We start from the raw sequence: 27153 nt of genomic DNA, 5'->3' as shown, positions 1-27153 counted from the left end.
AACTATATGGCGAATGAACTACATTTCTACAATCTGAAGAATGGAGAAACGTATGGACCCCACAGTGTTAAAGCAACGTTGACCTCAACAGATTGGGCTGTGTTAACTCTGGTGTCTTCCAGAGATCTCCACGCAACCATTGTATCGGAAGAAGTAGTGCATCAAGAAAACACTGTGGAACCAGCGGTGTACAAGATATGTGCAACAACAAGCAAAGAAACGCAAACAAAAAGCGGGATCAAAGAAGAGTTTTCACCGTTACCCCTCAATGTGGAGGAAGAAGAAGGAAATATCCCCCCGCCGCCAGAAGTGAAAAGAGTCCTGACAAGCACCGTCTGGGAAACTAAAAGCGGACCATCTGGGCGATGGTATTACCGCGCAAGCCGTTTGCTGACGCAGGGGGGAGGGGTTCTCTCTAAAACACAGTGTCTGTAAAGGTGGGGGAGACTGTCTCCCCCCTTCCTGCCATCTCTCTCTGTTTCTGCTGATGTGTAAAATATACAAAATAACGTTTTATATACTTAATCTCTTGTTAAAAGGTGATGAAGTTTGTAGTGTAAGCCAGCCATCAGTGTTCTAGTTTTAAGGATCGAAGGATCCAATGTATTTTTAAATGGAGCAGAAATAGAACTAGTCTCCCAGTGCAAGTATCATGAACTGTATGATTCTATCTGTGGTTCTGTGTCTCTGTGTTTCGGTATTTCTGTGTGTCGGTGTTTCAGTGTTTCTGTGTTTTTTCAGTGTTTCAGTGGTTTCAGTGTTTTCTGTGTTTCCATGTTTCTGTGTTTCTGCGGGGGTATAATACGCACGTTTCAATACACATGTATCATACATCTTCACTGTTACCCTCCCATTGTTATAATGAAGACAACAGTACATGTGAAGGACTGTAATACACATGTATCAGACACGCCCCCCTTGCTATAATGAAGACAACCTTTTTTTAAATCTAAAAAACACTTTTTTTTTAATTTTAATTTTTTAAATGTCCTATTTACATTTACATTTTTTCACACACAAAATCAATAGTTATACTGATTGTTACATCCCCAGGACCGTCTCCAGCTTAGACTTCCCCAGATTACTGGAAATATCATGATGGAGTGTTTTCACTTCAGTCAAAATATTCATGTGTATGCTGTTTTTGACAAAAAGATGCATTACATCTACAAACAGAGCATACAATGAGAGCACATGATACACTTTTGATGTTTGTTTCATTTCTTCGATAATGTTACAGAATGTTTCGGAAAATGAAGATTCCAGGACCACTTTAAATGTTTCGTTTACAATCGTTTCCCAATGACCAGGAATAGTACTGCCAGAACGAACGATATCCAAAATGTCTTCTAGTTTACAAACTTCAGCCATTCTGTTTACACGGGGATCACTATTCACTCTGTTTTCAATCGTCCTCATCACCACACTTATTAAAAGGGTATTGACTACATTCTGATCAATATATATAGAGCGTTTTGCATAGTAGTTCCCCATTTTTATTTTACTTTAAAGAAAAAGTCAATGTATCGAAAAAGAAAAAATCCCTGGCTTCAACCAACCGCAGGTTATTAGTCTTCTTCTTCTCCATCCAACTCGGCATGGATCTTTTCAAGTCTCTCCTTGAGGCGTCTACAATTTTTGAGATTGTGCAGAAAAGCCTCCGAAGCGCCTTGGATCATCCAATCATCCGTGAAAATTTCTTTATCTATAAGAGTCTGGTCGATCTCAGTAATGAAGTCGGTGAGCCAGAGTCTTTTCATTAACGCGTTGTAATTGTTTCTGAAGAAAAAATCGGGCATGTCATTCAGACAATTGTGTTGCCTCTGGCCAGGGTGACTGACTCGGCATCCGTTGCATATTTCTTCTCTGTACCGATGTATCACCCCCTCCATAATATCAACCAACACTGATTTCACTGTGTCCATAAACAGAGACGTCTTGGCCCAAGGAGCAAAATAAGCAGCAGTAGTATTGCAAGATTCGGGTGTCCAGAATGGTGGTGATGATGGTAGTCCAGGAGTTTGTTCCTGGCTGCAACTCACGGGGGGAGACTTGGTTTTTACTCAGATCCATAGCTAGTTTTCAAACTGTCGTCTTAGTGGGGTCCTTAGTTTTAGATGCTTTGCTGAGTGGAGGGAGGGACTTATTGCGTTGAGTGGGGGGAGTCATCTGTAGAATTGAGAGTTTTTTCACCAGTATAATGTCCCTCGCTGTTTGAGTTATTTTTCATCTATCATTTTCAACCAAGCAGCAAGAGGTCAAATTTAAGAATAAGTAATAGTTTGTCACGATTTTACGGGGAATAGTCAGAGCGCAATGTCAGATCTTAAAGACAGCTTGAACTGGATAAATGGTTAGTCTTCAAACATACCGTACGTTCTGCATGTTAGTATATATGGCCAATTGGTTTAGACCCTACTGCCGAAGACGCATGCTCTCAATAGGGAAGTCACGCTTTGGGAAGAGGTGTTTCGTTTCACAGATTGTTGGAGATTTTGAGGATGTTGAAAACCAACCTCGTCTCCGCGTGTCGTTTGATAAGCTGGGTGAGTTCGGGAAAATAAAGGGATTAAGGAACACCAGAATACAAGTTAAACAATAATCCTGCTTTTAATGATATACAGTAACGATACAAAATACAAATACAAAGAAATCACGAAGCACTCTGCAGAGTACTACCACGTGTGAGACAGGTCTCAGGAACGGCCGGTGAAAAACAAGAGCGCGAACCAAAGGAAAACACAGGCTTTCATACTAAAACACAGGAGGAGGTGTGTACGTGCTTTCCCCCAGAGGTCATCTTATTGGCAGAGACCAACACATGGCCTGTCGCACCCAATCAGTGCGACACAGCAGCTTGTAGCCAGCACACACACATCTCCTTTATGGGCCTTTGTCCCTGAGTCCATCTTCCCGCCTCCTGACTGCCACACACAAGTTAAAAGTATGTTTTAAGATATAGTTGTTATAGTTGGCTAAATATACGTAATACATGTTAATTACTTTCATATCAATAACAACGAGGAACACATTACCTATGCTCTTAAGCAGTATTAGAGATGCTTTTCAAATAGTCAAACTTCTCACAGGCTTACCTATAGCCCCTCCATTTGTTTGAGCTATTGTTCACATCTTTACTTCAAATAAAAGGTTTCACATTGTATATTTCCAGCTTCCTTTACACATACTGCTATTATTAACACAAAGTAACTAACCACACACCTCTATTGAAAACAAGTCGATTCCCCTGACAATTGACCTGCTGAACCTCTTCGGAATGTGTCCCTCCCCCACCTCTCTCGTCCCTGTCATAAAAACTGCTTCCATTTCATATAGAGTAATAAAAGATGTTTAAGCTAATTTCTCCACAATGTTTGTAGCCATTTAGTACCCACACATGAAAGAATAAGAACAGAGGTATAGTTGACCAGTAATCATGTAGCAGATCTATTTACTGCAATGAAAACACACACACACACACATCTGCTTCAAGCCTGTGTAAGCACCCCCTTCTTTTACGAGGGGAACATTCCAGCGTCTGGCCCTATTCCCAAATATGGTGTCCCCTTCTCACCTCTCTCTCCATACACAAGGACTTCACCTCAATATATTGGGGGAGGGAAAAGATACTTTGTCCTTTCTAATTTAACACACATGAATATAAATAAGGTGGCATTAAAAGGAATATACCAGATTTAACTTTCCTGTCATACCACGTTACTTTAATACTTCAAATAATTCAAATAATCCTTCAATTCCCCCTTTTTGGTCTCGCATTAACGAGACCAACACACATAAGACATTTGAAACAAAACTACTGTCATTCTTTGATACTGTGTCTGTCCCCCTTCATTAAACCTTTGAGAACAGAAAACAACCTCCAATGACAGTGAAGAAACTATCAGAGTGAGAGCCTGAGTGCCAGACGGCAGCATCCTTGCGTGTTGTTGAATCATCAGGGCCCCCCCCCTCAGCGGAATACGCCAACAAGGGCAGCTGATAGGGAGGGGGAGATGCGGCCTTTCCTTCAAAGGTGGAACTGATGAATCTGATCAGAGAGAAGTAGACTCCTCTGCTGCCTCGAGAAGTCCCCCAGCCCGCTGACCGCCTCCTTCCAAGTCGTCTGCTGTAGGGATGTCCGCGAGGTCCTTCTCCTCCAGTCCGCTGATGCCTGCTTCCAAGTCGTCTGCTGTAGGGATGTCCGCGTTGACGATAGCCAGGTCCATCCTGATGTCCTCCAAGGTCCTAGCCGGAGTGTTCCTCGCCGCACACTGGCTCCAGTAGTACCAGATGTCCCCCTTTGCTCCTCAGCGGACGGCATGAGATGTCCTCTGGGTCACTCTGTAGAGGCCGGAGAGCCTGGGGTTGAGTCACGTAGGCCTGACGAACTCCGCTGTGTCGGCCTCCTGCTCCTCGGGTCCCCCTTTTGGCGTCAGCAACCTGTGTGGAGAAATCTGATACCCACCCCTCAAGTCTACGCTCAGGGCTTCTGGGCCCTCAGGGCTTTGACCCACCACTGGTAGGCCGCTTCAGAATTCTAATACTTGGCCTGTGTCAACAAAATAAACCCCAACATCTTCAGGTGAACTAAATAACATATCTCAATAGCTCTGAATTCCTGACAAGCATCTGTGTTATTATAAATGAAATCCTTGAGATCCCATTTAAAATCTAAATATAATATGAACTGCTAATGTTTCTGGTAATGGAACACACTAATGTTATGGATTAAAAACAACTAAAATCATGATACTGACAAAGTGAATAATTTCCAGGCGAGACTGCTTCTACCTGTCACTGCTTGGATATTATCAAGCTGAAAAATGAATACAGAAATTCAACATACTGTCATCTAATGTCTTTCTATTATGACTTTAAATTAAATGTACATCCCCATAATGATCTAAACAGTCTATGGCTTTTACTTCTTTACCAGGCTAGTTACAAGATGTTGTCTAAATTAAATTCTATCTCATTACATTACTATGTTTTAACTTAGCTGTAATATGTTCTTTCTACATTTCAAACCTCAGTTACTTTAATACCTGTTGAAATATTACAAAATTGTTTTCATTATCACAGTTCACCTTCTCATTCTCATTCTGGAATGACATCTCTCACAGTAGCCCCTTGGCCACTGATTCTGCATCTGTGTTACCTGTTATAACTCAATCAATATTAGAAACATGTCAACATTCATCAAACAGTATCTTATCCCCAGATATGGAGCAGGTTAAATCTAAAACTGTCAATCAATGGTCAGATTGAACATCTGAGTTGGGGCGGCAGGTTTCTTCCAGTCCCTAAATGAAAATATCCCACACTCCCCCTTTTTACACATGTAAACATGTGTAATAAAATCCTGTATGGGAAGAAAACCTTCAGGTAACCAGTGGTTATAAGAAAATACCAAACATCCTTCACAAAAGTATATCCATCATCTTTCACAGTAAACACTCCAGGGAAAATAAGTGTTCATTTCCAGCTGGCAGTCCTAAAAGAAACAGAATCTTTAGATTTTAGTTTGAGTTTTACATTTGCAAACTGCCAACTCCTGTGGGAATTAGAAACGGGTCACATGTGCTTTTTTCCAAATGTGTGGAATTGTAGGAAACCTGTGTTTCCCATGGAGCTCCAAAATAATGTATTAGTCCAAAGACATGCTCGGTTAGTTATTGTTTTAGAATCATGCAGTTACACTGATCACATGCAGAAATTCATTCACACTCACACTGTCAGGTTGTAAAGTCAAGTTTGGTCAGCCCCAGAGTCAGTCATTGATAGTGCTTTTCTCAAGTCACACTGTCAGTCAGGGTCAAAGGTCATTTGGTCTCAGTTTCATTGGCCATGTGTCGTGCTCTGCAGAGACTTTGACATTTCAGCATAGGCCAGTATCCTTTGTCTACAAAAATCAGTCATATATGGAGCGCCATCATCTATCAATTCACGATTACCACCTTAAGTCAGATATCTCTAACTTGTCATCGGGACGGCTGCTTCCCACATTTCCTGCAACTTGGTACAAAACTCACTTCATAATAGTACTACTACTACTGCAATTTATTTACAACTAAGTAGTATTAAAATGTGTAATAAATCTAATTCAGAAACTTGTGTACATAACTATTATCTTAAGTCAAAACATTACTAGGATCTGTGTAGCTCTGCATTTCATAGCTCATTATACTCATTTATCTTCAATTCTGGTCTACTTAAAAACAATGTTAAACTCTTTAGCAGTGTGTGGAACCTTGGGTGTCCGAACATGCAACCATCACCCCTTACTCTATCAAGGATTAAAAACAGTTTCCATCCTAAAGCCCTCCTATGGTAATAACTATGCCACAATGGTGAAATCAATATTGTAACAAATGAGATCACTGCTTTATTCACACATGAATAAAAATCTCTTGAAGAATAATTTATTAATATGATGGAAAGATTGAAGAATATGGTTCTACACTGTGCTACTCCAAAACACCCCCTGCTTAAAGTGTAGTGCATATTTCCCTCATGTCTCCCCCTTTAACCCTCAGTGTGTTTTTAGGATGATTTTCTAATTTTACATTAATAGTTTCCTCTTTACTGCTATTTTGAATTTACCAATCGATTAATTCATGGTTAATACCTCTTTTTATCTTTACTTATTTATCAAGTCAATTCAAGTTCTTTAAATGTGGTGTCTTCTATGTGCGTTTTGTGAATAAGTGTGTTTATGTGTAAACTCACTCATTCCCGTTCTCCTTTTCTCCTCCCCTGGTTGTCTCAAGCCGTGACCCCGACCTCCTCACTTCAAATCGACTATGCCAACTCCTCTGATTCTGTCTTCTCTTCAGTCCATCAGCTCTTGAATCCCTCCGCTGTAACTGTTTTAGGCAGCCTTTGGCCCAGTCACATCTGCAGCCCACATCATGCCACTGTTCTTTGCACTGCTTTGCATTTCATCTCCTCCTTTACAGTCTCTCTGCTGCTTCATGGAGGGCGGATTCTGCTCTCATGTCCCCCACTCTGCTCCTGTGCCAAATCTCGTGGCTCAGCTTCATGCCCTGTCTGAGGGACTGATGAGAGTATTTCTGTCAGCAAGCGGTTTGGTTCTGGATGCCTCAGGTGGAGACGGTTCAGCTCCGGTTCTCTGTCTGTTTGATGGAGAAGGAGGAGCCTCCTTTTGGGTTGGGTCTTTTGTCTGCTTGGAGGGACGGGGTCGTAGCCTTTCTAACTCAGAGGGGGAGTCCAGGTCCCGGGACGCATTATCCATAAGAAATCTAGCACACTGAGATTGAATCAATCCAACCCTTTCCACTCTGTCTCTTTCTAATCATACTATCTGTCTTAGTTGCTAAATGCCATCTAAACAACACCATTAATGTCTACTAATGATATTACAAAAACTCCCTCTATAAATTGTTTCATCCATTGTTACATATGTACCCAACCTGACTCTTTCAGGAAACCATTTTCTTCCATAAATTGAAATACCTGTTTCAAGCATTACATATTTCACACACTACGAAAGAACATCTCCATACTTTCTCCAATATTTTAAATCCCACTGTTACTTAGAACAATAGTAAACCTGCAGAGCACACTGATCAGATCACAGTAATATAATTTGACTCAAGTGTAGGCCCATGTCTACTTTCCATTTTACTTATTACTTTTGGTGAATATTTATTTATATTGTCTGAATTCCTTGTCTATGATGTGCAAAAAGTTAGAGTATAAAAATGTGTTTTTCTCAATGTGTTTACACTCCACGGATTCTTGAGTTTACTCATCTCCTGGTGTTGTCGTTCCTAAAAATGTTAGCAAACACAAAACTCCCACTACAACATTTATAGATAAATTGATCTAGCAAAATGAACTCTTTTCTAATTCAAAATGTGACAAAAGAACAATGATTTGTCTTTCACAAGATGGTGGTCTAACAGAATGACTCTTGACCTCATGGGGTCAAATAGATTTAGCCATGAGGCGGCTGACTTTAAAATGAACTGGGACAAAGAAACCACATGCATGTGGGTACATTATAGTCTAGAAATATAACCCAAAACAACACTACTTAAAAATAATAACAATTCAAATGACTTCTGGTGAAAAGCATGAAGAACAAAACAACTTAATCTACTCTCAATGTTCATGTACACCATCACTGTGTATTTAATCAGTAGTTACCGGTTGTATCCTTAATCAAACTATTTCACCATCTTCACTTATTTTAGGTTACTCATTCAACAATATGACATTCTCCCGAATAGTAGTTAACTTTATATAACTTTTACTCTCTATATTTTAGCAACAACCTTACTTTTCTCTCTCTCTCTGTCTACTCTCCAAAACATCTCATTTCTCCTGACCACAAGTTTCTCATAAATCACCCCTTTGTGTAACCGTGTGAGATGGCTGGAGTAAAACCTCGTGCAGGACCTCTGTCATGCTTAAACATTAACAGATTCCCTCTGACAAACTTACAAAAACCTTATCTTTACTTTCTACTCTTTTGTTCCTGTATTTAATATAATTTTCCCCTTGGAATATAATTAAGTACAATCCTTAGTTAATGACAAATACCATGAAATTCACAACGCAATGCAACGGTATCAATCAGTTCTCACAGACTATATTTAAATAGCAGCAAATCATTGTTTCTTATTTATTTCAATATATCTACCACTTCAAATCACACCTTGATCTGTTAATTTTCTATGTATTAAACTCCAACTTCAGATCACTAGAGAAAAAAGCAAGCAGACACACTCCGGGCTGCTGCTGCTGCTCTCGAGAGGAAAAAGGGTGGGGGGAACTCTCACAGACAAATACTGACACCCCCTTCTCTCTCCCCTGCTGTAGCTCTCAGCCTCTCCTTTGGAAAAGGGGGGCTTCTTTCAACAATTAACACTTCTGCTATCCTTTTATTCAATTTTTTTTTTTTTAACCCACTGTCCTCGTAAGCTCTCAACTCACGCTCCTCTCGTTAAAATTTTCCCTTCATTATGACTTCGTATCTATTCATCTGACTTAGGCTGTTTCTGTTACCAGTCAATATTCACAGACTTCATATCTATTGATCTGACTTACTGTCCTTGTTACCAGTAAATATTCACAGATTCAACCCCCACAGAACAAAGGATTAATGAGGTCCGGTCACTTCAAAATTGCTTTTTGAAGGTTGCGTTACTCTCCTTTGGATTTTACTTATAACTCAACTTCGATTCCTATGAACCTAAGAATTGTTATTCAGATTCGTCTCCTGGATGCCGTCTGAAAACGGTCACTGGACGTCCCCCAACGAGTCTTCAGCCGTCTCCTTTCTGAAAAAAGTACGGGGCCTTTCACCTTCGTCTTACATACCTCATTGATTCACTTTTATGTTATATAACTTTCCTACCTATCTAAAATATGTATTTGTATATTCCACCGCAACAACTATGACACCGGAATATGTCTCTGACAACTCTAAAAAAGTTTAGCCAATTACAGACCTTCGATAGAAACAGGCTTGTCTGTCACGATTCTCATGTTATGTCACGTTTATAGTTTTGTAGGTTTGGGTGTTTTTGCTGTTTTCCATGTCATGTTTCCCTTTGGGTTATTGTCTGGTCCTTTTCCCTGTGTTTTCCTCTTGTCATTAGTTTCCCTGGTGTGTCTAATTGTCTGATTATGTTCACCTGGGCCCCAGTGTTTTCTCCTCCCTCCTCACCTGTGTCTTGTTGTGTGATTGAGTCTGGTGTGTATTTAAGTTCTGGGTTGTCTGTCTGTCTTGGTCGGTTCGTCTTGTTCCCTGACTAGTTCTGCGGTGAGTGTTCTGTTTGTCATTGTATAGAAATATCATAGCCTTGAAATAAAGGAAGTTTCAGTTTAAATCTGCATTTGGGTCCTGCTTGTTTCACAAACCGTGACAGTACGAACCGACCAAAAAATGGGCCCAGCAGATCCGTTCGAGTCGGAATTATTAAATGTTTCCTTTTTTTTGGCTAACTGCTCGGATAGATGGAAGAGAGCACCCGGAGTTCAGCAGCGCGAGGCTGTATTGTCGGAGGCGCGCCAGATGGCTAGGGAGAAACCAGGTATGGTGAAGTTCTTACCTGGCTGGATTTCAAAGATCCTCCCTGTGTGTGATTCCCGGCCTGCTAGCCCCAGGCATGCTAGCTCCCGGCCTCCCAATTCCCAACCTGGCACCATACGCCTCGGTGGTTTCCGTCTGCAGTCAGCCCGTGCTTCTGCCCCAGTTCCTGCTCCTGTCCAGGAGTCATATTCTGGAACTCGTCTGGCTTATGGAGGTCCACGGAGTATTCAGGCGGCTGCTAAGAGGAGGAGTCGCAAGGCCAAGCAGGCAGCTCAAGCCCCAAGAGCCATGGTTCCGGCTCCAGAACCGGACCTTACAGCCATGTTTCCGGCTCCAGAACCGGACCTTACAGCCATGTTTCCGGCTCCAGAACCGGACCTTACAGCCATGTTTCCGGCCCCAGAGCCGGACCTTACAGCCATGTTTCCGGCTCCAGAACCGGACCTTAGAGCCATGTTTCCGGCTCCAGAACCGGACCTTACAGCCATGTTTCTGGCTCCAGTGCCGGCCCACACAGCTATGTTTCCAGCTCCAGAACCGAACCTTACAGCAATGTTTCCGGCTTCAGAACCGGACCTTACAGCCATGGCCCCGGCTTCAGTGCCGGCTCCAGTAACCATGGTCCCGACTCCGGCTCCTCGTCACCTGCTGACTCATCGGCCGACGCCAGCTCCTCGAGTCCTGTCGGCGTACCGACCGACTCCAGCACCTCGTCTCCTGTTGGCTGTCCGTCCGACGCCAGCTCCCCATGTCCTGTCAGCATACCGGCCGACTCCAGCACCTCGTCTCCGGTTGGCTGTCCGTCCGACGCCAGCTCCCCGTGTCCTGATGGCTGTCCGTCCGACGCCAGCTCTCCGTGTCCTGATGGCTGTCCGTCCAACGCCAGCTCCCCGTGTCTTGTCGGCATACCGGCCGACTCCAGCACCTCGTCTCCTGTTGGCTGTCCGTCCGACGCCAGCTCCCCGGGTTCTGTTGGCGACCCAACCCACTCAAGTGTCGTTGGAGGTCCCGCAGACTGCCCCGCTGCCGAGGGTCCTGCCAACCCCATGTCCTGTGCCGTTGGAGGTCCCGCAGACGACTCTTCTGTCAGGGGGCCTGCCAACTCCATGTCTTGTCAAGTTGGAGGTCCCGCAGACTGCTCTTCTGCCGGGGGTCCTGCCAACCCCATGTCCTGAGCCGTTGGAGGTCCCGCAGATTGCTCTTCTGCCGGGGATCCTGCCAACCCCATGTCCTGAGCTGTTGGAGGTCCCGCAGACTGCTCTTCTGCCGGGGGTCCTGCCAACCCCATGTCCTGTGCCGTTGGAGGTCCCGCCGACTGCTCTCCTGCCGGGGGTCCTGCCGGTCCTGTGTCCTCTTCCATGGGGGATCTTGCCGACACCGGCTCCTGACCGGCCTCCGGAGCTGTCTGGTCTTCACCCCTCCTCGGACTCTGCCTTGCCCCTGGGCCGTCCGCCCGAATTCCCCTTTTTGAACTCTGCCTTGCCCCCGGGCCGTCCGCCCAAATTCCCCTTTTGTGAACTCTGCCTTGCCCCCGGGCCGTCCGCCCGAGACCCGTCCTCCAGACCCCCTCCAACATCCCTGCTGGACTTTTGTTTTTTTGGGACGTCTGGAATCCGTCCCTTGAGGGGGGGGTTATGTCACGATTCTCATGTTATGTCACGTTTATAGTTTTGTAGGTTTGGGTGTTTTTGCTGTTTTCCATGTCATGTTTCCCTTTGGGTTATTGTCTGGTCCTTTTCCCTGTGTTTTCCTCTTGTCATTAGTTTCCCTGGTGTGTCTAATTGTCTGATTATGTTCACCTGGGCCCCAGTGTTTTCTCCTCCCTCCTCACCTGTGTCTTGTTGTGTGATTGAGTCTGGTGTGTATTTAAGTTCTGGGTTGTCTGTCTGTCTTGGTCGGTTCGTCTTGTTCCCTGACTAGTTCTGCGGTGAGTGTTCTGTTTGTCATTGTATAGAAATATCATAGCCTTGAAATAAAGGAAGTTTCAGTTTAAATCTGCATTTGGGTCCTGCTTGTTTCACAAACCGTGACATTGTCTGCTCACCTTTCAATTGAAGGATCCTCGTTTTAGTTGTCAGAGATTATTCTAGGCCTCTTCTCCGGACCATTCGTCCGCTCGCCGCTGGTGGTCTCTTCCCCGAAAACACCCCACTCAGACACGTCGGGTCACCACTTGTTGGAGATTTTGAGGATGTTGAAAACCAACCTCGTCTCCGCGTGTCGTTTGATAAGCTGGGTGAGTTCGGGAAAATAAAGGGATTAAGGAACACCAGAATACAAGTTAAACAATAATCCTGCTTTTAATGATATACAGTAACGATACAAAATACAAATACAAAGAAATCACGAAGCACTCTGCAGAGTACTCCGGGCTCAGGTTCTACCACGTGTGAGACAGGTCTCAGGAACGGCCGGTGAAAAACAAGAGCGCGAACCAAAGGAAAACACAGGCTTTCATACTAAAACACAGGAGGAGGTGTGTACGTGCTTTCCCCCAGAGGTCATCTTATTGGGAGAGACCAACACATGGCCTGTCGCACCCAATCAGTGCGACACAGCAGCTTGTAGCCAGCACACACACATCTCCTTTATGGGCCTTTGTCCCTGAGTCCATCTTCCCGCCTCCTGACTGCCACACACAAGTTAAAAGTATGTTTTAAGATATAGTTGTTATAGTTGGCTAAATATACGTAATACATGTTAATTACTTTCATATCAATAACAACGAGGAACACATTACCTATGCTCTTAAGCAGTATTAGAGATGCTTTTCAAATAGTCAAACTTCTCACAGGCTTACCTATAGCCCCTCCATTTGTTTGAGCTATTGTTCACATCTTTACTTCAAATAAAAGGTTTCACATTGTATATTTCCAGCTTCCTTTACACATACTGCTATTATTAACACAAAGTAACTAACCACACACCTCTATTGAAAACAAGTCGATTCCCCTGACAATTGACCTGCTGAACCTCTTCGGAATGTGTCCCTCCCCCACCTCTCTCGTCCCTGTCATAAAAACTGCTTCCATTTCATATAGAGTAATAAAAGATGTTTAAGCTAATTTCTCCACAATGTTTGAAGCCATTTAGTACCCACACATGAAAGAATAAGAACAGAGGTATAGTTGACCAGTAATCATGTAGCAGATCTATTTACTGCAATGAAAACACACACACACACACATCTGCTTCAAGCCTGTGTAAGCACCCCCTTCTTTTACGAGGGGAACATTCCAGCGTCTGGCCCTATTCCCAAATATGGTGTCCCCTTCTCACCTCTCTCTCCATACACAAGGACTTCACCTCAATATATTGGGGGAGGGAAAAGATACTTTGTCCTTTCTAATTTAACACACATGAATATAAATAAGGTGGCATTAAAAGGAATATACCAGATTTAACTTTCCTGTCATACCACGTTACTTTAATACTTCAAATAATTCAAATAATCCTTCAAGATCCACCTTGATTCTTGTTGTGCTGGCTGAAGGAAGAGGGACGGGGGAGGAAAATTCAGAGGATGAAGAAGCAGAAAAATAACTTGTTTTGTAAAACGGGCAGCACGTCAGTTTCAAAGAAAAGATGACAACGTGTTTATGCATGACATGCAAAATATCTTGAAGCCCTACAACCACAAAAAAAAAGGTACAAGTATATTGTGTTAAAAATATGGCAAAAAGTCGTAATATTGTATAATGTGTTGTTTCATCGAAACAGTGTTAAAAATCACAAACTTGCCTTTTAGAGTCGCAGTCTTTTACAAAAATTCTGTTTTGTTAAGAGCTACCAAAACATAGTAAACATCGCAATTATTCCCAAAACAAACTGGGAATGGGGACATCGATAACATATTTTAAAACGTTTAATTTTCTTCAGGGCTACCGTAGTGCACATTGATGAACACTTTAAAACAAAAAAAAGGCTTACAAGTTTAAATGAGCCGGATTTTAGCTTTGAGCTAATTTCCATCTATAGTCCTGTCACATACAGCATATAAGAACATGACATTTATATATATATATATATACAGCAAAAATAAATACATGATATGCAGAAAGAGCATGAGCAGCATACAAGCATTTACCACATGGCAGTACAATGTAGCAGCTATGATATATAAAGTGCAAGATAAGATAAAAGCGCTACATAAAGTGCAAGAGGAGATACCCCTGTGTTAAAGTGCATTTATTTAGCGGTGATTACACGTCTGTTTGTTGCTCAACCATTCTTTAAGTTGACCTTTTAAAACTATTGAGAGTGGGACAATCCCGTATCTCAGTTGGGGGGCTATTCCACAATGAGCTGCCTTTAATGGAGAGGACATTTTGTCCAAAGGTGGTCTGTCTGTGGTGGACTTCACAGTCTCCTCTGGTTTCTGACCTAGTGCTGCGTCCAGTGTGTTTTCTGTGGATGAATTCTCCCCAGGGGAGGGGGGCCAGCCCATGTAAATAATATTTAAAAAACACATACTTTTAAAAGACTTCAAATTGTCAAAAACTCAAGAAATTGTGATTTTCCAGGATGGTACAGTGGTGGTATGACTGTGGGTTTCTGTCAAACAACTGGATAGCTCTCTTGAACAGCTGTTCTATGGGTTTCAGGTGTGTGGCATAAGCAGAGGACCAGTTTGTAAAACCGTATTCAATGTGGGATAGAATCATACAGTGGAGGTATGACTTTGCAGCATTGACAGTTAAGAAAAAGGTCTAATTTGTTTAAAATGTTGCAAGTTGAATTTAATGGTATTGGATACTTTCTGGATATGTTTCTTAAAAAGTCAAGTGCGAGTCCAATATGACACTCCCTGTTCATGATACTTGCACTGGGAGACTAGTTATATTTCTGCTCCATTTAAAAATACATTGGATCCTTCGATTCTTAAAACTAGAACACTGATGGCTGGCTTACGCTACAAACTTCATCACCTTTTAACAAGAGAGTAAGTATATAAAACGTTATTTTGTATATTTTACACATCAGCAGAAACAGAGAGAGATGGCAGGAAGGGGGGAGACAGTCTCCCCCACCTTTACAGACACTGTGTTTCAGAGAGAACCCCTCCCCCCTGCGTCAGCAAACGGCTTGCGCGGTAATACCATCGCCCAGATGGTCCGCTTTTAGTTTCCCAGACGGTGCTTGTCAGGACTCTTTTCACTTCTGGCGGCGGGGGGATATTTCCTTCTTCTTCCTCCACATTGAGGGGTAACGGTGAAAACTCTTCTTTGATCTCGCTTTTTGTTTGCGTTTCTTTGCTTTTTGTTGCACATATCTTGTACACCGCTGGTTCCACAGTGTTTTCTTGATGCACTACTTCTTCCGATACAATGGTTGCGTGGAGATCTCTGGAAGACAACAGAGTTAACACAGCCCAATCTGTTGAGGTCAACGTTGCTTTAACACTGTGGGGTCCATACGTTTCTCCATTCTTCAGATTGTAGAAATGTAGTTCATTCGCCATATAGTTGAATACGTATCCCCAAACATGTTCATTTTCCAGAAGCCATTTCTCTTCAAGATCTTCGACCGGAGGTGTTTGAACCCGGCACAGATACTGCATCCGTTTCTTGATTCGCGCTCCGGATGGATGGCGGTAAGTTGTCACAGGCGTCTCGCTGATTGAACCCATATCGAGGCGTCTCTTGGCCATTTTTTCTTTTTGGAAAGACGACTTGATGATTGGAAATGACTGGCTTTTTATCTGCACAGGGTTCTTTTTTTTTTTAATCTCACTCCACCCCCTCGCTCTTCTGACATCAGATAATTGGGGTGGGCCCTTCTGTCACTTTTATGCATACTAATGTGATGGAAGCGGCATTTTGTTTTAATAGACTTGGGGGCGGGCCCACCTGTCACTTTTTATGCATACTAATGTGATTGAAACATTTTTTATTATACACCATAAGGCGCTACAGTGGGGGCTTTTCACACCTGTGAATACACATCACCTCCCTCCTATCGACGGATCTCACACCTACTTGGGATATCACACCTACTTGAGATCTCACACCTCGAACAAAGGGGAGGCGGGACTTAGCTCATTAGCATAAGTAGGGAGAGGTGTGACCTGTCACAGCACCTGTCACTTTCTATGCATACTAATGTGATGGAAGCGGGATGAATAATACTACTGATAGATAGATATAGAGATTTGTACCTAAACAAAACACAAGTCTAACACCAAGCGTTTAAATCAGCACTCTTAGCGATATTTTATACTTCATGTTATCTGCACAAATGAAAAGCTGAGAGTCCACAGATTCTATTGGTATAAGTTTCATCCCTGTGGAATCAAAACTCACTGTTCTGTTTGATAAATAAAAGAACATTGTACCTTGAAAATCAATAGCTGGTACCAGTTTCTCTCTAGGGCTCTGGCATGGTACATACCCGTTGAAGGTTTTAGGTATACAGCGACCTCTGGCGGTTCTAGTGTTAAAGCACGTTATTGAAATGTATTATTTTTATTATTAGATATGAATAGGAGACACAGACAGACAAACTAATAAGGCTTTATTTAAACATTAAAGAATACTTTAGGTTAAGGTCTTATTTTGAATAAGAAAAAAGCTTTGGGGGTATAAATATTAAGCCTGACAAAGTACTAATATATTGCTTTCCTGCAATGTTAACTACTGTATGTTTAAGCACTTATTTTAACTGATATTATACATGTATTATACTCTTATAAGATGTATGTAGATAGTATAAGAAATGTGCAGAATACGACAGTTTAATGGTGGAGGTATACACACATATTGATAGATGTCTTGTAATGCACTGTTGAGGAACCTACAACCCAAGTTTTTCATTTCCGACCTTGTCAGGTATCAATAAATAAAGAACACAGAATTATTCAATATAAAACACAGAATTTGTGTGATTATACTAAATGATTTACAAATAAACACCACTGCATATTTACAACTGTTACACATGCTGATGTAACGCAAATGTTTCCAACTTGGGATCAATAAAGTACATCTTATCTGAAGATGATCGATGGCTACTGCCATATTTGCAAAATGTGCCTCTGAACCTTGACAAGTGCATGTTTCAGTCTTATCAATTAACAACAGGAGGGGTCACAGACATAAGACCAGCTGTTAAATAAAGCTCTTCTGACCTTAGCTGTCATGTGGGTATATATTAATGCTGCCCATTATGGGCACAAGCAATTTTCACCCATTTATTAATTATTATGTTTTAAATGTGAGTGTTTCCTATCCCCTGAACCTCCAGGGATGTACAGAGTTTAATACTGGCAACTTGTTATTATGGGAAATACAAAAATGTCTTTTAAAACTACAATTCCCAGTATAGACGTGCATAGAACATGTTGTGAAACACACAATAGCCAGCATGTGTAGTTCTGCGGACGGGGTGGGGGAGGGGGGGACGGGTTGGACCTGTTCAAATCCAGTTTTGGACAGTCTGCTATGAGGGGCCGTTAGGGACATTATTCAGAAATACCGTTCACATACACTTGTGAAACACTCTCACACACACATGAAATCCAAAGCTTGACCGCAGTAGAATAAAACATAAAAGTGTGCACATTCGATTAAGAAATGCTTTCATTATTCAATATGGAAGAAAAAGTTTAAAAAAACTCAACGTAGTTAACACAATAAGATGTCATACATCGGAAATGACTAACATTCATCATCTTTCCTCTTTGTCTCTTATCTATAATTATCCATTATAATGCTTTTGTGCTTTTTTAATCTTTATTTTTTTTTTTTTCCTCAACACCACTAAATCAATTGCAGAGCAAAGCAGTGTTGTGCTTGATATCGGGGTCAGTGGCGGCGCTAGGGGGTGGCTACTTGGGCTCAAGCCCCGGATGTTTTCTGAAAAGCCCCGGATGTTTCACTTAATTTTTTTTTTAAAAGATTACATTTTTTTTTTTTTTAAAACGTCTCGGGAGTAATGTGCAGTACCGGAGTCCACCAGAGAGGCAGCCGCTGCGGGACAGTAGCCTGCGTACTGCGTAAACTTCCCTGCCCTGAAGAAGAAGTGATCCTTTCTAGTGCCCATCTATAAAGTTATGGATATTAGAAAGTTATTTTCATTGAAAAAGGCGCCACAAGCTGCAGCAGCAGCATTAGTATCAGCAGCTGACAATAATTTCATCACCAGTAGTGAAGAAATGGATGATGTTTCAGGTTTGTGAATCTAATGGTGATATCTGCAGTCTGGCTGACTGAGTAAGAAGTGAAAAACAGTGATGTAATGTTAATGTTATAGCTAGTAAACATGGAGTAACCATACTAATTATACCCTTGTATGTTAATATGTATACAGAACATGACTACAAATTATCCTAAGATGTAATGTTAACCCTTCATACCTCAGTCTACTTTTAAGACACTAAAATAACGTATTCCAATTTTTATATTGTTTTGGAATTATACCGGCTCTCGTTTCAGTACACTTAACAACGGAACCATAGCAACGGAACTGACAGACAACGGAACTGACAGGCAGCCCTCTGAATCCGATTGGCTGTGACTGCATCCACTCAGAGTGTCCGATTCAGAAACGTGACTCTTACACTCTTTACGTCAAAAACAAAGATGGTGGATGAGAATAGATCTATAAAACGATAAGCAATGTGCCAGAATCAAGGTGAGAGTATCCGCATCCTTTAAAACTCTACGCACATTCGCTTCACCGAAATAAGTAAACGACTGTATTTGAGTGAGTTAAGGCATTAGTTTGCTTCATTAAAGGATGTTAATGAATAAGTGTTCTCCAGTGGCTTTTGTCCGCTTTAAGATATTATTAAGGTAGGGTTAATGTTGCTCTCAAAGTGCACCAGATTGATGCTTTTAACTTCAATATTTTAAAAAAAATCTTCCAGGGGGAGCATGCCCCCGGACCCCCCTAAAGGAGGCGACGACCCCCGCGGGACGGAAAGAGGGACGATAGCTGACCGTCCAGTGCGTTCCCACTTGCAGCTCCAACAGTCGTTTGCGGCCCGGTTGTGGCCACGGTCGATAGCGTTCGAATAGTCTCAGCTGAGGCCAGGATATTACTTAACAACGCTGCTGCATCAGTTAAGCTTTGTGCAGGCTGCTGAGCAGACATGATGGAATGGAACAATCGCAAACGGAAAAACGAAAAATATTTATTTAATATTTTTTAAATATTTTTTTAATTTTGAATGACAATCAAACATGTGGGAAGAGGGGGGGCGGCGCCCTTAGCGCCCCTATGGGCCGGCCGCCACACACACCTACACACTGTACCACGCACACCTACAGTACAGCTCCTAAAGCATAATCAGGCTACAGCTATTGTGTATTTTATTATGTGAAGCACTAAATGGTCTTAGAAAGATATCGACTCTTTGTTTGTAGATATCTACTAAACTAAAGCAAATAGGCCTAAAGAGAGTACGCCTGTTATACTGAGTGATATATATTTTACACACTGCTCTGCTTTCTGCACGGACCTTACAGCTGTCCTCACTGTAAACATCGCGTCGCGATGAAAGCAGTTACTAAAATAATATCCAGGTGATGCATGCAGAGCTGTCATTGGCTGAGATAAGTCCGGCCATGCGTCACGCCTCCACCGTTCCCGGAAATGCATCCGTGGAGGAGCCGTGGAGAACCCATCAGTGTCTCCTCGGTTATAGCTCCTCCAGAGAGCCTCCTCAACGCTCGATGCTCGGTCCTCGGAGTGGATTTAGAGAAATGAGATGTCCTTCAATATGGCGCACTGAAATTCATTTCCGTGTCACTACCGGACTCCATTGGAGTCGAGGAGGGGAAATTTGAGTATTGAGAAACCTCTATAGTCTGCCCTGGTTCCATCTCATTTCAAAGTGTTGTTCGACGCTCAGCGTAACCCTCGGCGCACACTCAAATTCCAATCCCAGAGCTTGAGGTCTATCACGGGGTTTGTTAAGCGAAGCAGAGAGAATACTTACTTCCGGGTGTGAAATTCTCTAAAGCAACTACTATGAGCTGCTCCGACCCTCGGTCCTGACGGACTCCAACTTGTGTTTATTAATCGAACAAATAAATAAACACAAGGATAATTATGTGTTATTGTTGAGTAAATAACAGTGTGTGGTTTAGAAAATAATACAAAATTAGAAGGAAAAAACGATGAAACAATACAGATTTCAGTATTCTGAGCCCCTACTCTCCCAATAACTGACGACAACAAAAGTCCTACATTATTCAATTAAAATAAAGAAGTAAAAACAATAAATGTGGCTTGATATTGAGTAAGAAAAAGGTTGATAAACGCTGTGAGAATGGATCTGCGGAGAGCATTTCGCCGCGATCCCAACTCGTCTATTACCAACGTTCAGGAAGCTCTATGCAAGTCAATGGGACGGCGCCCTCCCCGTTGAAAACTGACTCTCAAGGGGTACCCTGTCCATAAAAGAGTGACGGGGAAGGGCCCTGACCGACCGTCAATATGTGACGGGTTGGGAGTGAGAACGTGTTGAGCATCCACCCGGAAAGTGTATACACTGTAGCCAGCCAGAAACTGTTGAGCATGTTTCACTGCTTTGCAGGAAATATAGTAGCTACTCAGAGAAATTTGCTTTTCCAGACACTGAGGAAAGCAAAATACCATGACTTTTCGCTATCAGGGCTGTTAGGGAAAACATCAGGCAATATGTATTGTGAGATTATTGCATTTCTAAGAGAAATTGATACATTTAAAATAATCTAGAGTTTTGGTTCTTTATTTTATTTTATTTATTTTGTTTATTGTTTTCTGCATAGTCTCTTGTCCACACTCCAGTCCAGTTGGTGGCGGTAATGCGCCTACAAGTTGGTTTGCCAACCGCCAATAAACACTAAAGATGAAGAAGGAAACGGAAGCAGAAGAAGAAGAAGAAGAAAGCGACAAAGACGAAGAAGTATTTGTTCGGTGGATGTTTTGCTGTCTGTTAGCTCACATTCCTCCCCTGAAGCACAGGTATTAACCCGGTTTATCCCGGTCTTTTGCCACAGCTTGTGTTGGACCTGTTTCTAATGTTCCGTTCTCTGAAGACATTAATGTGTTCATGAGCTTTGTGTGTTTAAAGTTGGCAGCTAATGTTAGCATCATAGCATCAATGCTCCAACACCGTTACAGTCAGAGGTGAAGAAGTACTAGGATGTTGTAATTGAGAGTAAAAGTAGAAATACCAGAGTGTAGGAATACTCTGTTACAACTATCAAAATGCGACTCAAGTGAAAGTAGAAAAGTATTAGCATCAAAGTATACTTAAAGTAGCGACAGTAAAACTATTCGTTGTGCAGATTGGTCCATTTCAGAATAATATATATAATATGTTTTATAATGATTGATCATTAAAGTGTTCTCAAAGCTGGTAGCTAGTTTGAATGACTTTTTATACTGCAGGGTAGCTTGTAAATTTACTCCAGGTGGAACTAAAGTCTGATTTAACACTTGATTATATTTCACATCATTCATCCACATCTGTAAACTAACTAAAGTTATTAAATACATGTAGTGGAGTAAAAGTACACCATGTACCTCTGAACTGTAGTGGAGTAGAAGTACAGAGTAGCAAAACATGGAAATACTCACGTATCTCAAAATAGTATTTAAAGGTGGGGTAGGTAAGTTTGAGAAACCGGCTCGAGATACCCTTTTTGTTATATTCCATTGAATGCTCTTAACATCCCGATAGCAATGAATATCTTAAGTGCTTTGACAGAAAATCCATAAAAAGATTTCATCTGTGGAAGCCGTAGTACTGTAAAAAGCACGACCAATCATCTGAGCCGGCCCGGCTAAAATAACTGGATGGCCTACCTGCCTGTCAGCCTTCCATCTGTGCACAAACTTATCTCGTGCCCTCATTGGTCATGTGCGCGTTCGTGTGTGTTGGAGGAGGGGCTCTGTAAGGAAATGGCAGATTTGTTCCGGCTGTGTATTTTCAAATTCTAGCGCACTCGAGCTGGTTTCTCCAAAATTACCTACCCCACCTTTAAGTCCAGTACTTGAGTAAATGTATTTAGTTACTTTACACCGCTGTTAACAGCACCTTTACCTTTGAAACACTTTCAGAGAAGCAAACTGAAGCACAATGACCCGCCATGGAAAAAACTGCACAGCTGGAGCTGTGTATACTTACCACGAGAAGAAGAAGGACACAGGTGAGGACCAGGGTCAGGTTACACTGAAAATACTCTGACTGCCACCTGCTGCAATGACTTGGTTATCAATAAGATACACACACACACACACACACACACACACACACACACACACACACAGATTTCACTAAGATGCAGCAAAGGTGAAATGGATCATTCTCAAATATAGGTTGAGTCAGACACTGGTAGTATTCCCTTCCCTTTTAAAGAAACCGCTCACAGAGTTCTACTCATGTTCGATACCTGCTGACTGTCAGTAATGAGGGCTTCAAGCGGTCCAAGGAATACAACTTCAACTTTTTCAGCTAAGTAGACTAAAACTGCACCAAGGATGTTTGGGAGTTTACCGACATGATCATAACAACTGCTGAGAATTGTTGTCATACCTGCTTGATGAAAAAAAAGTCTGAATGAGGAATCGCATTGGTTGATTTATCGGTGTGATCAAAATAACCAGGACCATCATACAGTTTTTCTGTACAGAAAAACAATCAGCATATCAGTAGTCCTGACAACATCCTTTTCAAACAAACATTTAAGAGTTGAAAATCATTTTGTGTGGTAGTTATATTTAAACAATGAATCACACATTCAACTCATTTATTTCACTGCAGATGAGACTCATTGTAGTTATTTTGCAGGAAGAAGATAATATTGATGTATTTATTTAAGTGTGTGTGTGTCTGTGTGTGTGTCCTGCTCAGCGGCGTCAGGTTACGGAACTCAGAGCATCCGGCTGGGCAAAGATGCCATCAAAGACTTCGACTGCTGCTGCCTGTCCCTGCAGCCTTGTCAGGACCCCGTGATGACGTACGGTTCCTTCAGCACACACTTTACCTTGACATGTGACACATATATAAACAATGATTCCTGGTTTCTCTTGCTGTCCTCAGTCCAGATGGTTTCTTGTATGAGAAACAGGCCATTCTTGAATACATTTTGCACCACAAGACAGAAACTGCCAAAAAGATGAAGGTAAGCCCTGCCTGTCTGTCTCCAAGCTTCCCCACACTACAAACATGACTGATTGTTCCTGGAACAACAGAAGCTTCTTCTTCCTCTCTTCTTATTACACTGTTACACAGTATTTAGCTGACACTTTTATCCAAAGTGACTCAATACAATCAGTACTGTATACATGCCAACGGTAGCATTTTCATTTGGCTCATTACAAGAACTGCATCACAGGCAACCACTAGCAACAAGTGGGACGGAAATATATTTGATCCATTTCTGTTGTCGGTCAACACAGCCTGTATAGAATAGTTTTTAATCAGGCTTAGAAAAATACTACCTGTTGACTAGCAGTCATTCCAAATCTGTTGTATGTGTGAAATGGTCTCACAAAATGAACATATCTCTGGATTAGTACAAAAAAGGAACTGGCTTTTCACAATTCAAAATGATTGATCACAGAAAAAGTCCTTAACGGTATGGCACAGCCCTGACCATGACTCAGCAGAACACTGTTTACATGCTGAAAGAGCATGTTAAGGATGAAAACACTGACCTTTATCAGGCACAGTGTGTATGATGATGGGTATGTTCTTCAAGTTTAAGTCAAATGTGTGTGTTTATGATGGGCATAAACAAATGTTAAATTACAAAAATGATTTAGCTTCTTTCTGTAAAATAAAGGAAGTTGTCTTTACTTGGATAAAATGAAACACTGTGTTTCCTCCTATTATTCTGCAGGCGTATGAGAAGCAGAAGCAGGCGCAGAAGAGCAGCAGCCAGCTGGAGTCCAAGTCCGAGGAGCGCGAGAGGGTGGAGCGGTTTAAAACCAAAGAGAACAGCATCGTGTCCAAACCCATCAACCCCTTCACCTCCGGTATGTCCCAACCTGCGTGTGCTGTCTACCAGCTGATAACCTGCTGTTTACCAGCTGATAACCTGCTGTCTACCTGCTGATAACCTGCTGTCTACCTGCTGATAACCTGCTGTCTAACCGCTGATAACCTGCTGATAACCTGTTGTCTACCTGCGGATAACCTGCTGCATGTGCTCGGTGTCCGTGTGAGCCCAGCTAGCCGCTGCTTAGATTTTGATGAGTGTTATACCCGCTGTCAAACTACTAACTGTCACAGGACACCTCATTTGCTAAAACATTGAACATTTCCTAGATTTTTAACTCCCTTAAATTTAATGAACGTATTTCTTTATTAAAAAAAGAATCCTGTCCACGATAACCTTAAATAGAGCTATGTCAAATTGAACAGTATCTTGCTTATACTTGCACAGTTTATGTGTTCTCTCATGGTTCAGACTACTACCCCGTCAGAGTGAAAGTCATTTTACTATCCCCCCCAAACTCAATTTGAAAATTCAACAGTGGTTAAGTACAGAGAGAGGAGGACACATGGTTGCCTAACAAACCTTGTTGGTGCACAGCTTACATGCACCAGTGCATTCACACAGGAAACATATTGTAGTGAATGTAGTTTAATGTTATTGTTGCACTTGCCCCAATGATTTGTTTTAAAAAGCCGAACAATTATTTGCAGTGTATAGACTGTGTTTCCCTCTCAGGGCAGAACCCGGGTGGAGAGAAGAGCCGGACCAACGCAGCAGAGTCCTCCAGCTCCGCCCCTGTTGCCTCCTCCAGCCAGAGCCTGCCCTGCTTTTGGGTACCCTCCCTGACCCCCCAGTCCAAGCCCACCCTGCTCAAGAAGCCTGTGAGTCTGCTCCGCTGCGCTCTGACAAACAGGGCATGTTCACTATTTACTAAAGCACACTGAATTCATGGAAACAGTTCCTGAGTGGTTTTGTGTACAGTTCCTGAGTGGTTTTGTGTCTCTTCAGAAGCTGTCCATAGCCAGCAATGTGAACTTGGAAATGTTCCCCAAAGTGTTATGTTAGAAATGTATTGTATGTAGAGAACTCCAGCACTTAGAAACTGCCGGAAGCTAACCTCCGTCTGTGTGCCATGATGTTCTCAGTCTGTTTGTTTAGCGTATCAGTTTAATGTTGACACTATTTAGAGGCAGGCTGACCCTGGATCCAAAGTAAATATTTGATTAACTCTGTCCCCGGTGTCTTTCAGAGTAAGACTGTGTTGTGTCCCATGTCAGGACGACCTATTAAGATGAATGAGCTGATCACGGTGCGCTTCACGGCCCTGGACCCCAGCCTGGATAGAGTGGCCCTGCTCACCCGTCAGGTCAGTCCTCTCAGCGCCGTGACTCATCCCCTCCTCTTGGTCATTTGGATTAAATAAACAACAACCTATTCTGTAAAATGTCAGAAAAAGTTGCAATTTTACATCGGCGTCCAATGTTCCAATATGTCCTGAACACGTCCATCGTTTTTTCCAACCAAGTTTAGCTTAAACCAAGGCCACTTCCGCATTAACATTGCTCTGCGTTACGGCGTCATGGACGTATTAAGACAACGTCCCCATGTTAATACGATGAAGGATATGGTTGTTTATCAGTCAGTTTAAGTGAAAAACGTTCCAGCGGTCTGCAGCAAGAGGAATATGTTTGCAGAGCTACGTTAATTGTTTGTAGCCTTTATTTAACCAGGTGAAAATCACATTGAGATCAACGATCTCTTTTTCAAGGGAGACCTGCAGCACATTGGTTACACATAAAAACAACAGAAAACAAAAAGGACGTCATACAACATAATTACAGGGGTATACTTTAGCAACCTATTCACAATGACAGATATCTAATAAAATGTCATCTACCCGAGCTTTAAAATGATGCAAGGGAACCAAAATGCTCAGTTTCAAAATCAAATTGCATAGTGTTTCAGGCTAGAGGAGCAGCACACATAAAAGCTTTAGTACTTAAAACAGTCCGAGCACTAATTAATGATTGTGGGCGTGGTTCAATCTAAATATACAGTGGGTTGGAAAATGATAGAAGCAGCACACTTTGATGGAACGCAGCTCAGCTTCTCTGATGACATCATGGTCAAAAGTTGTCCATGTGATGGGGCAGATGTCTCCTCTTTAATGCTGTCTTGTCTCTACAGGACAGGTATGTGTGTGCAGTGACCAGAGACGTGCTTGGCAACAGTGTTCCCTGCACTGTCCTGCGGCCCTCGTGAGTGTCCATGTGTCTCTCTGTCATGTCCACATGTCATGTCCTCTGGTGTTGCTGACTCTCTGTCCTGTGTGCAGGGGGGCTGTGGTGACCCAGGAGTGTGTGGAGAAGCTGATCAAGAAGGATATGCTGGATCCTCTGAGCGGGGACAAACTGTCCGACAGGGACCTCATTCCCCTGCAGAGGGTATGTGTCTGTCTCTGATGTCTAACTAAAGCTGTCCTGTCTCTCCTGCTGGAGCTGATCTTGTTCTGTGTTCTGACAGGGGGGAACGGGCTTCGCAGCCTCCGGGGTGGACCTCCGGGCCAAAGAGGCCCGTCCAGTGATGATGGTGTGAGGAGACTTTACTGTTCTTATTTGAAATATCTGCAGGCTTATCTTTCCTGTTCCTGCAGGTGACATAGCTTTTTTTCTATCATACAGTGAAAAACAATACATTTGATATCATCTAAATTACATTTCTTTATTTGTTTAACCCCGACCATGTTTAAAAGACAGAACTATTCAGTGGATTCTGCAGAACTGATCATTAGCTTAGTCTGTCTTTCATGGACTTCCTTCACTTTTCAAACTGAAGCTCTGCAGAAACACTATGTCCATTTGGAGACATGAGAGTAGAATTGTATGGACAGATTTCTTTTTGATCATTGTTTCTGTTGTAAAAATAACAAAGTCTGTTTCACAAAGGATTCAGAGGATTTTCAGCTGTTTATAGGGTTACCAACCCTCCAAATGTAGTGATGCTGAAATAAGTGTGAGACATTCAGAGACTTTTTTTCCTTTGTTTAAACTGTTAGCTGTTGTATGTGATGGACATGTCACTGCCACTGTTTTCCATTAAATTCATTATTATTCATTGTTTGTCTGTTCTGATTTTCTTTCACTTCTATATCATTCT

At 42.3% G+C, this 27153-nt stretch overlaps 2 protein-coding genes across 4 annotated transcripts; one reads left to right on the top strand and one right to left on the bottom strand.

Moving 5' to 3' along the window:
- Positions 1-2591: 2591 nt before the first annotated feature.
- Positions 2592-22049, bottom strand: LOC307017374 (uncharacterized protein). Its single transcript, XM_079646965.1, has 2 exons — positions 21632-22049; positions 2592-12295 (listed from the first exon to the last, which is right to left on the bottom strand). The coding sequence occupies exon 2, from the start codon at positions 11169-11171 to the stop codon at positions 10641-10643; it is 531 nt and encodes a 176-aa protein (XP_079503091.1). The 5' UTR covers positions 11172-12295; positions 21632-22049; the 3' UTR covers positions 2592-10640.
- nosip (nitric oxide synthase interacting protein) lies at positions 20860-27111 on the top strand. Of its 3 annotated transcripts, none has more exons than XM_079646960.1 (10): positions 20860-21013; positions 22115-22203; positions 22908-23013; positions 23097-23178; positions 23899-24034; positions 24715-24878; positions 25247-25363; positions 26185-26255; positions 26333-26441; positions 26521-27111. In XM_079646960.1, the coding sequence occupies exons 2-10, from the start codon at positions 22134-22136 to the stop codon at positions 26590-26592; spliced, it is 927 nt and encodes a 308-aa protein (XP_079503086.1). In that variant the 5' UTR covers positions 20860-21013; positions 22115-22133; the 3' UTR covers positions 26593-27111. The 3 variants fall into 3 exon arrangements, with proteins under 3 accessions (XP_079503086.1, XP_079503088.1, XP_079503087.1); XM_079646961.1 differs by having other exon boundaries at positions 20861-21013; positions 24733-24878; XM_079646962.1 differs by lacking the exons at positions 22908-23013; positions 23097-23178.
- Positions 27112-27153: the final 42 nt, after the last annotated feature.

Source organism: Notothenia rossii (genome assembly GCF_949606895.1).
Source record: "Notothenia rossii genome assembly, chromosome: 8".
Lineage (NCBI taxonomy): Eukaryota > Metazoa > Chordata > Actinopteri > Perciformes > Nototheniidae > Notothenia > Notothenia rossii.
The sequence above is the reverse complement of the archived record's forward strand: the minus strand, read 5'-3'. Positions and strand labels throughout refer to the sequence as shown.

Coding starts and splice junctions, on each gene's coding strand:
- LOC307017374 (XM_079646965.1), bottom strand. CDS start 11,171: ATGGAGTTGGCAGGCCCCCTGACAGAAGAGTCGTCTGCGGGACCTCCA.
- nosip (XM_079646960.1), top strand. CDS start 22,134: ATGACCCGCCATGGAAAAAACTGCACAGCTGGAGCTGTGTATACTTAC. Junction 22,204..22,907: donor CGAGAAGAAGAAGGACACAG/GTGAGGACCAGG, acceptor TGTCCTGCTCAG/CGGCGTCAGGTTACGGAACT. Junction 23,179..23,898: donor AAACTGCCAAAAAGATGAAG/GTAAGCCCTGCC, acceptor ATTATTCTGCAG/GCGTATGAGAAGCAGAAGCA.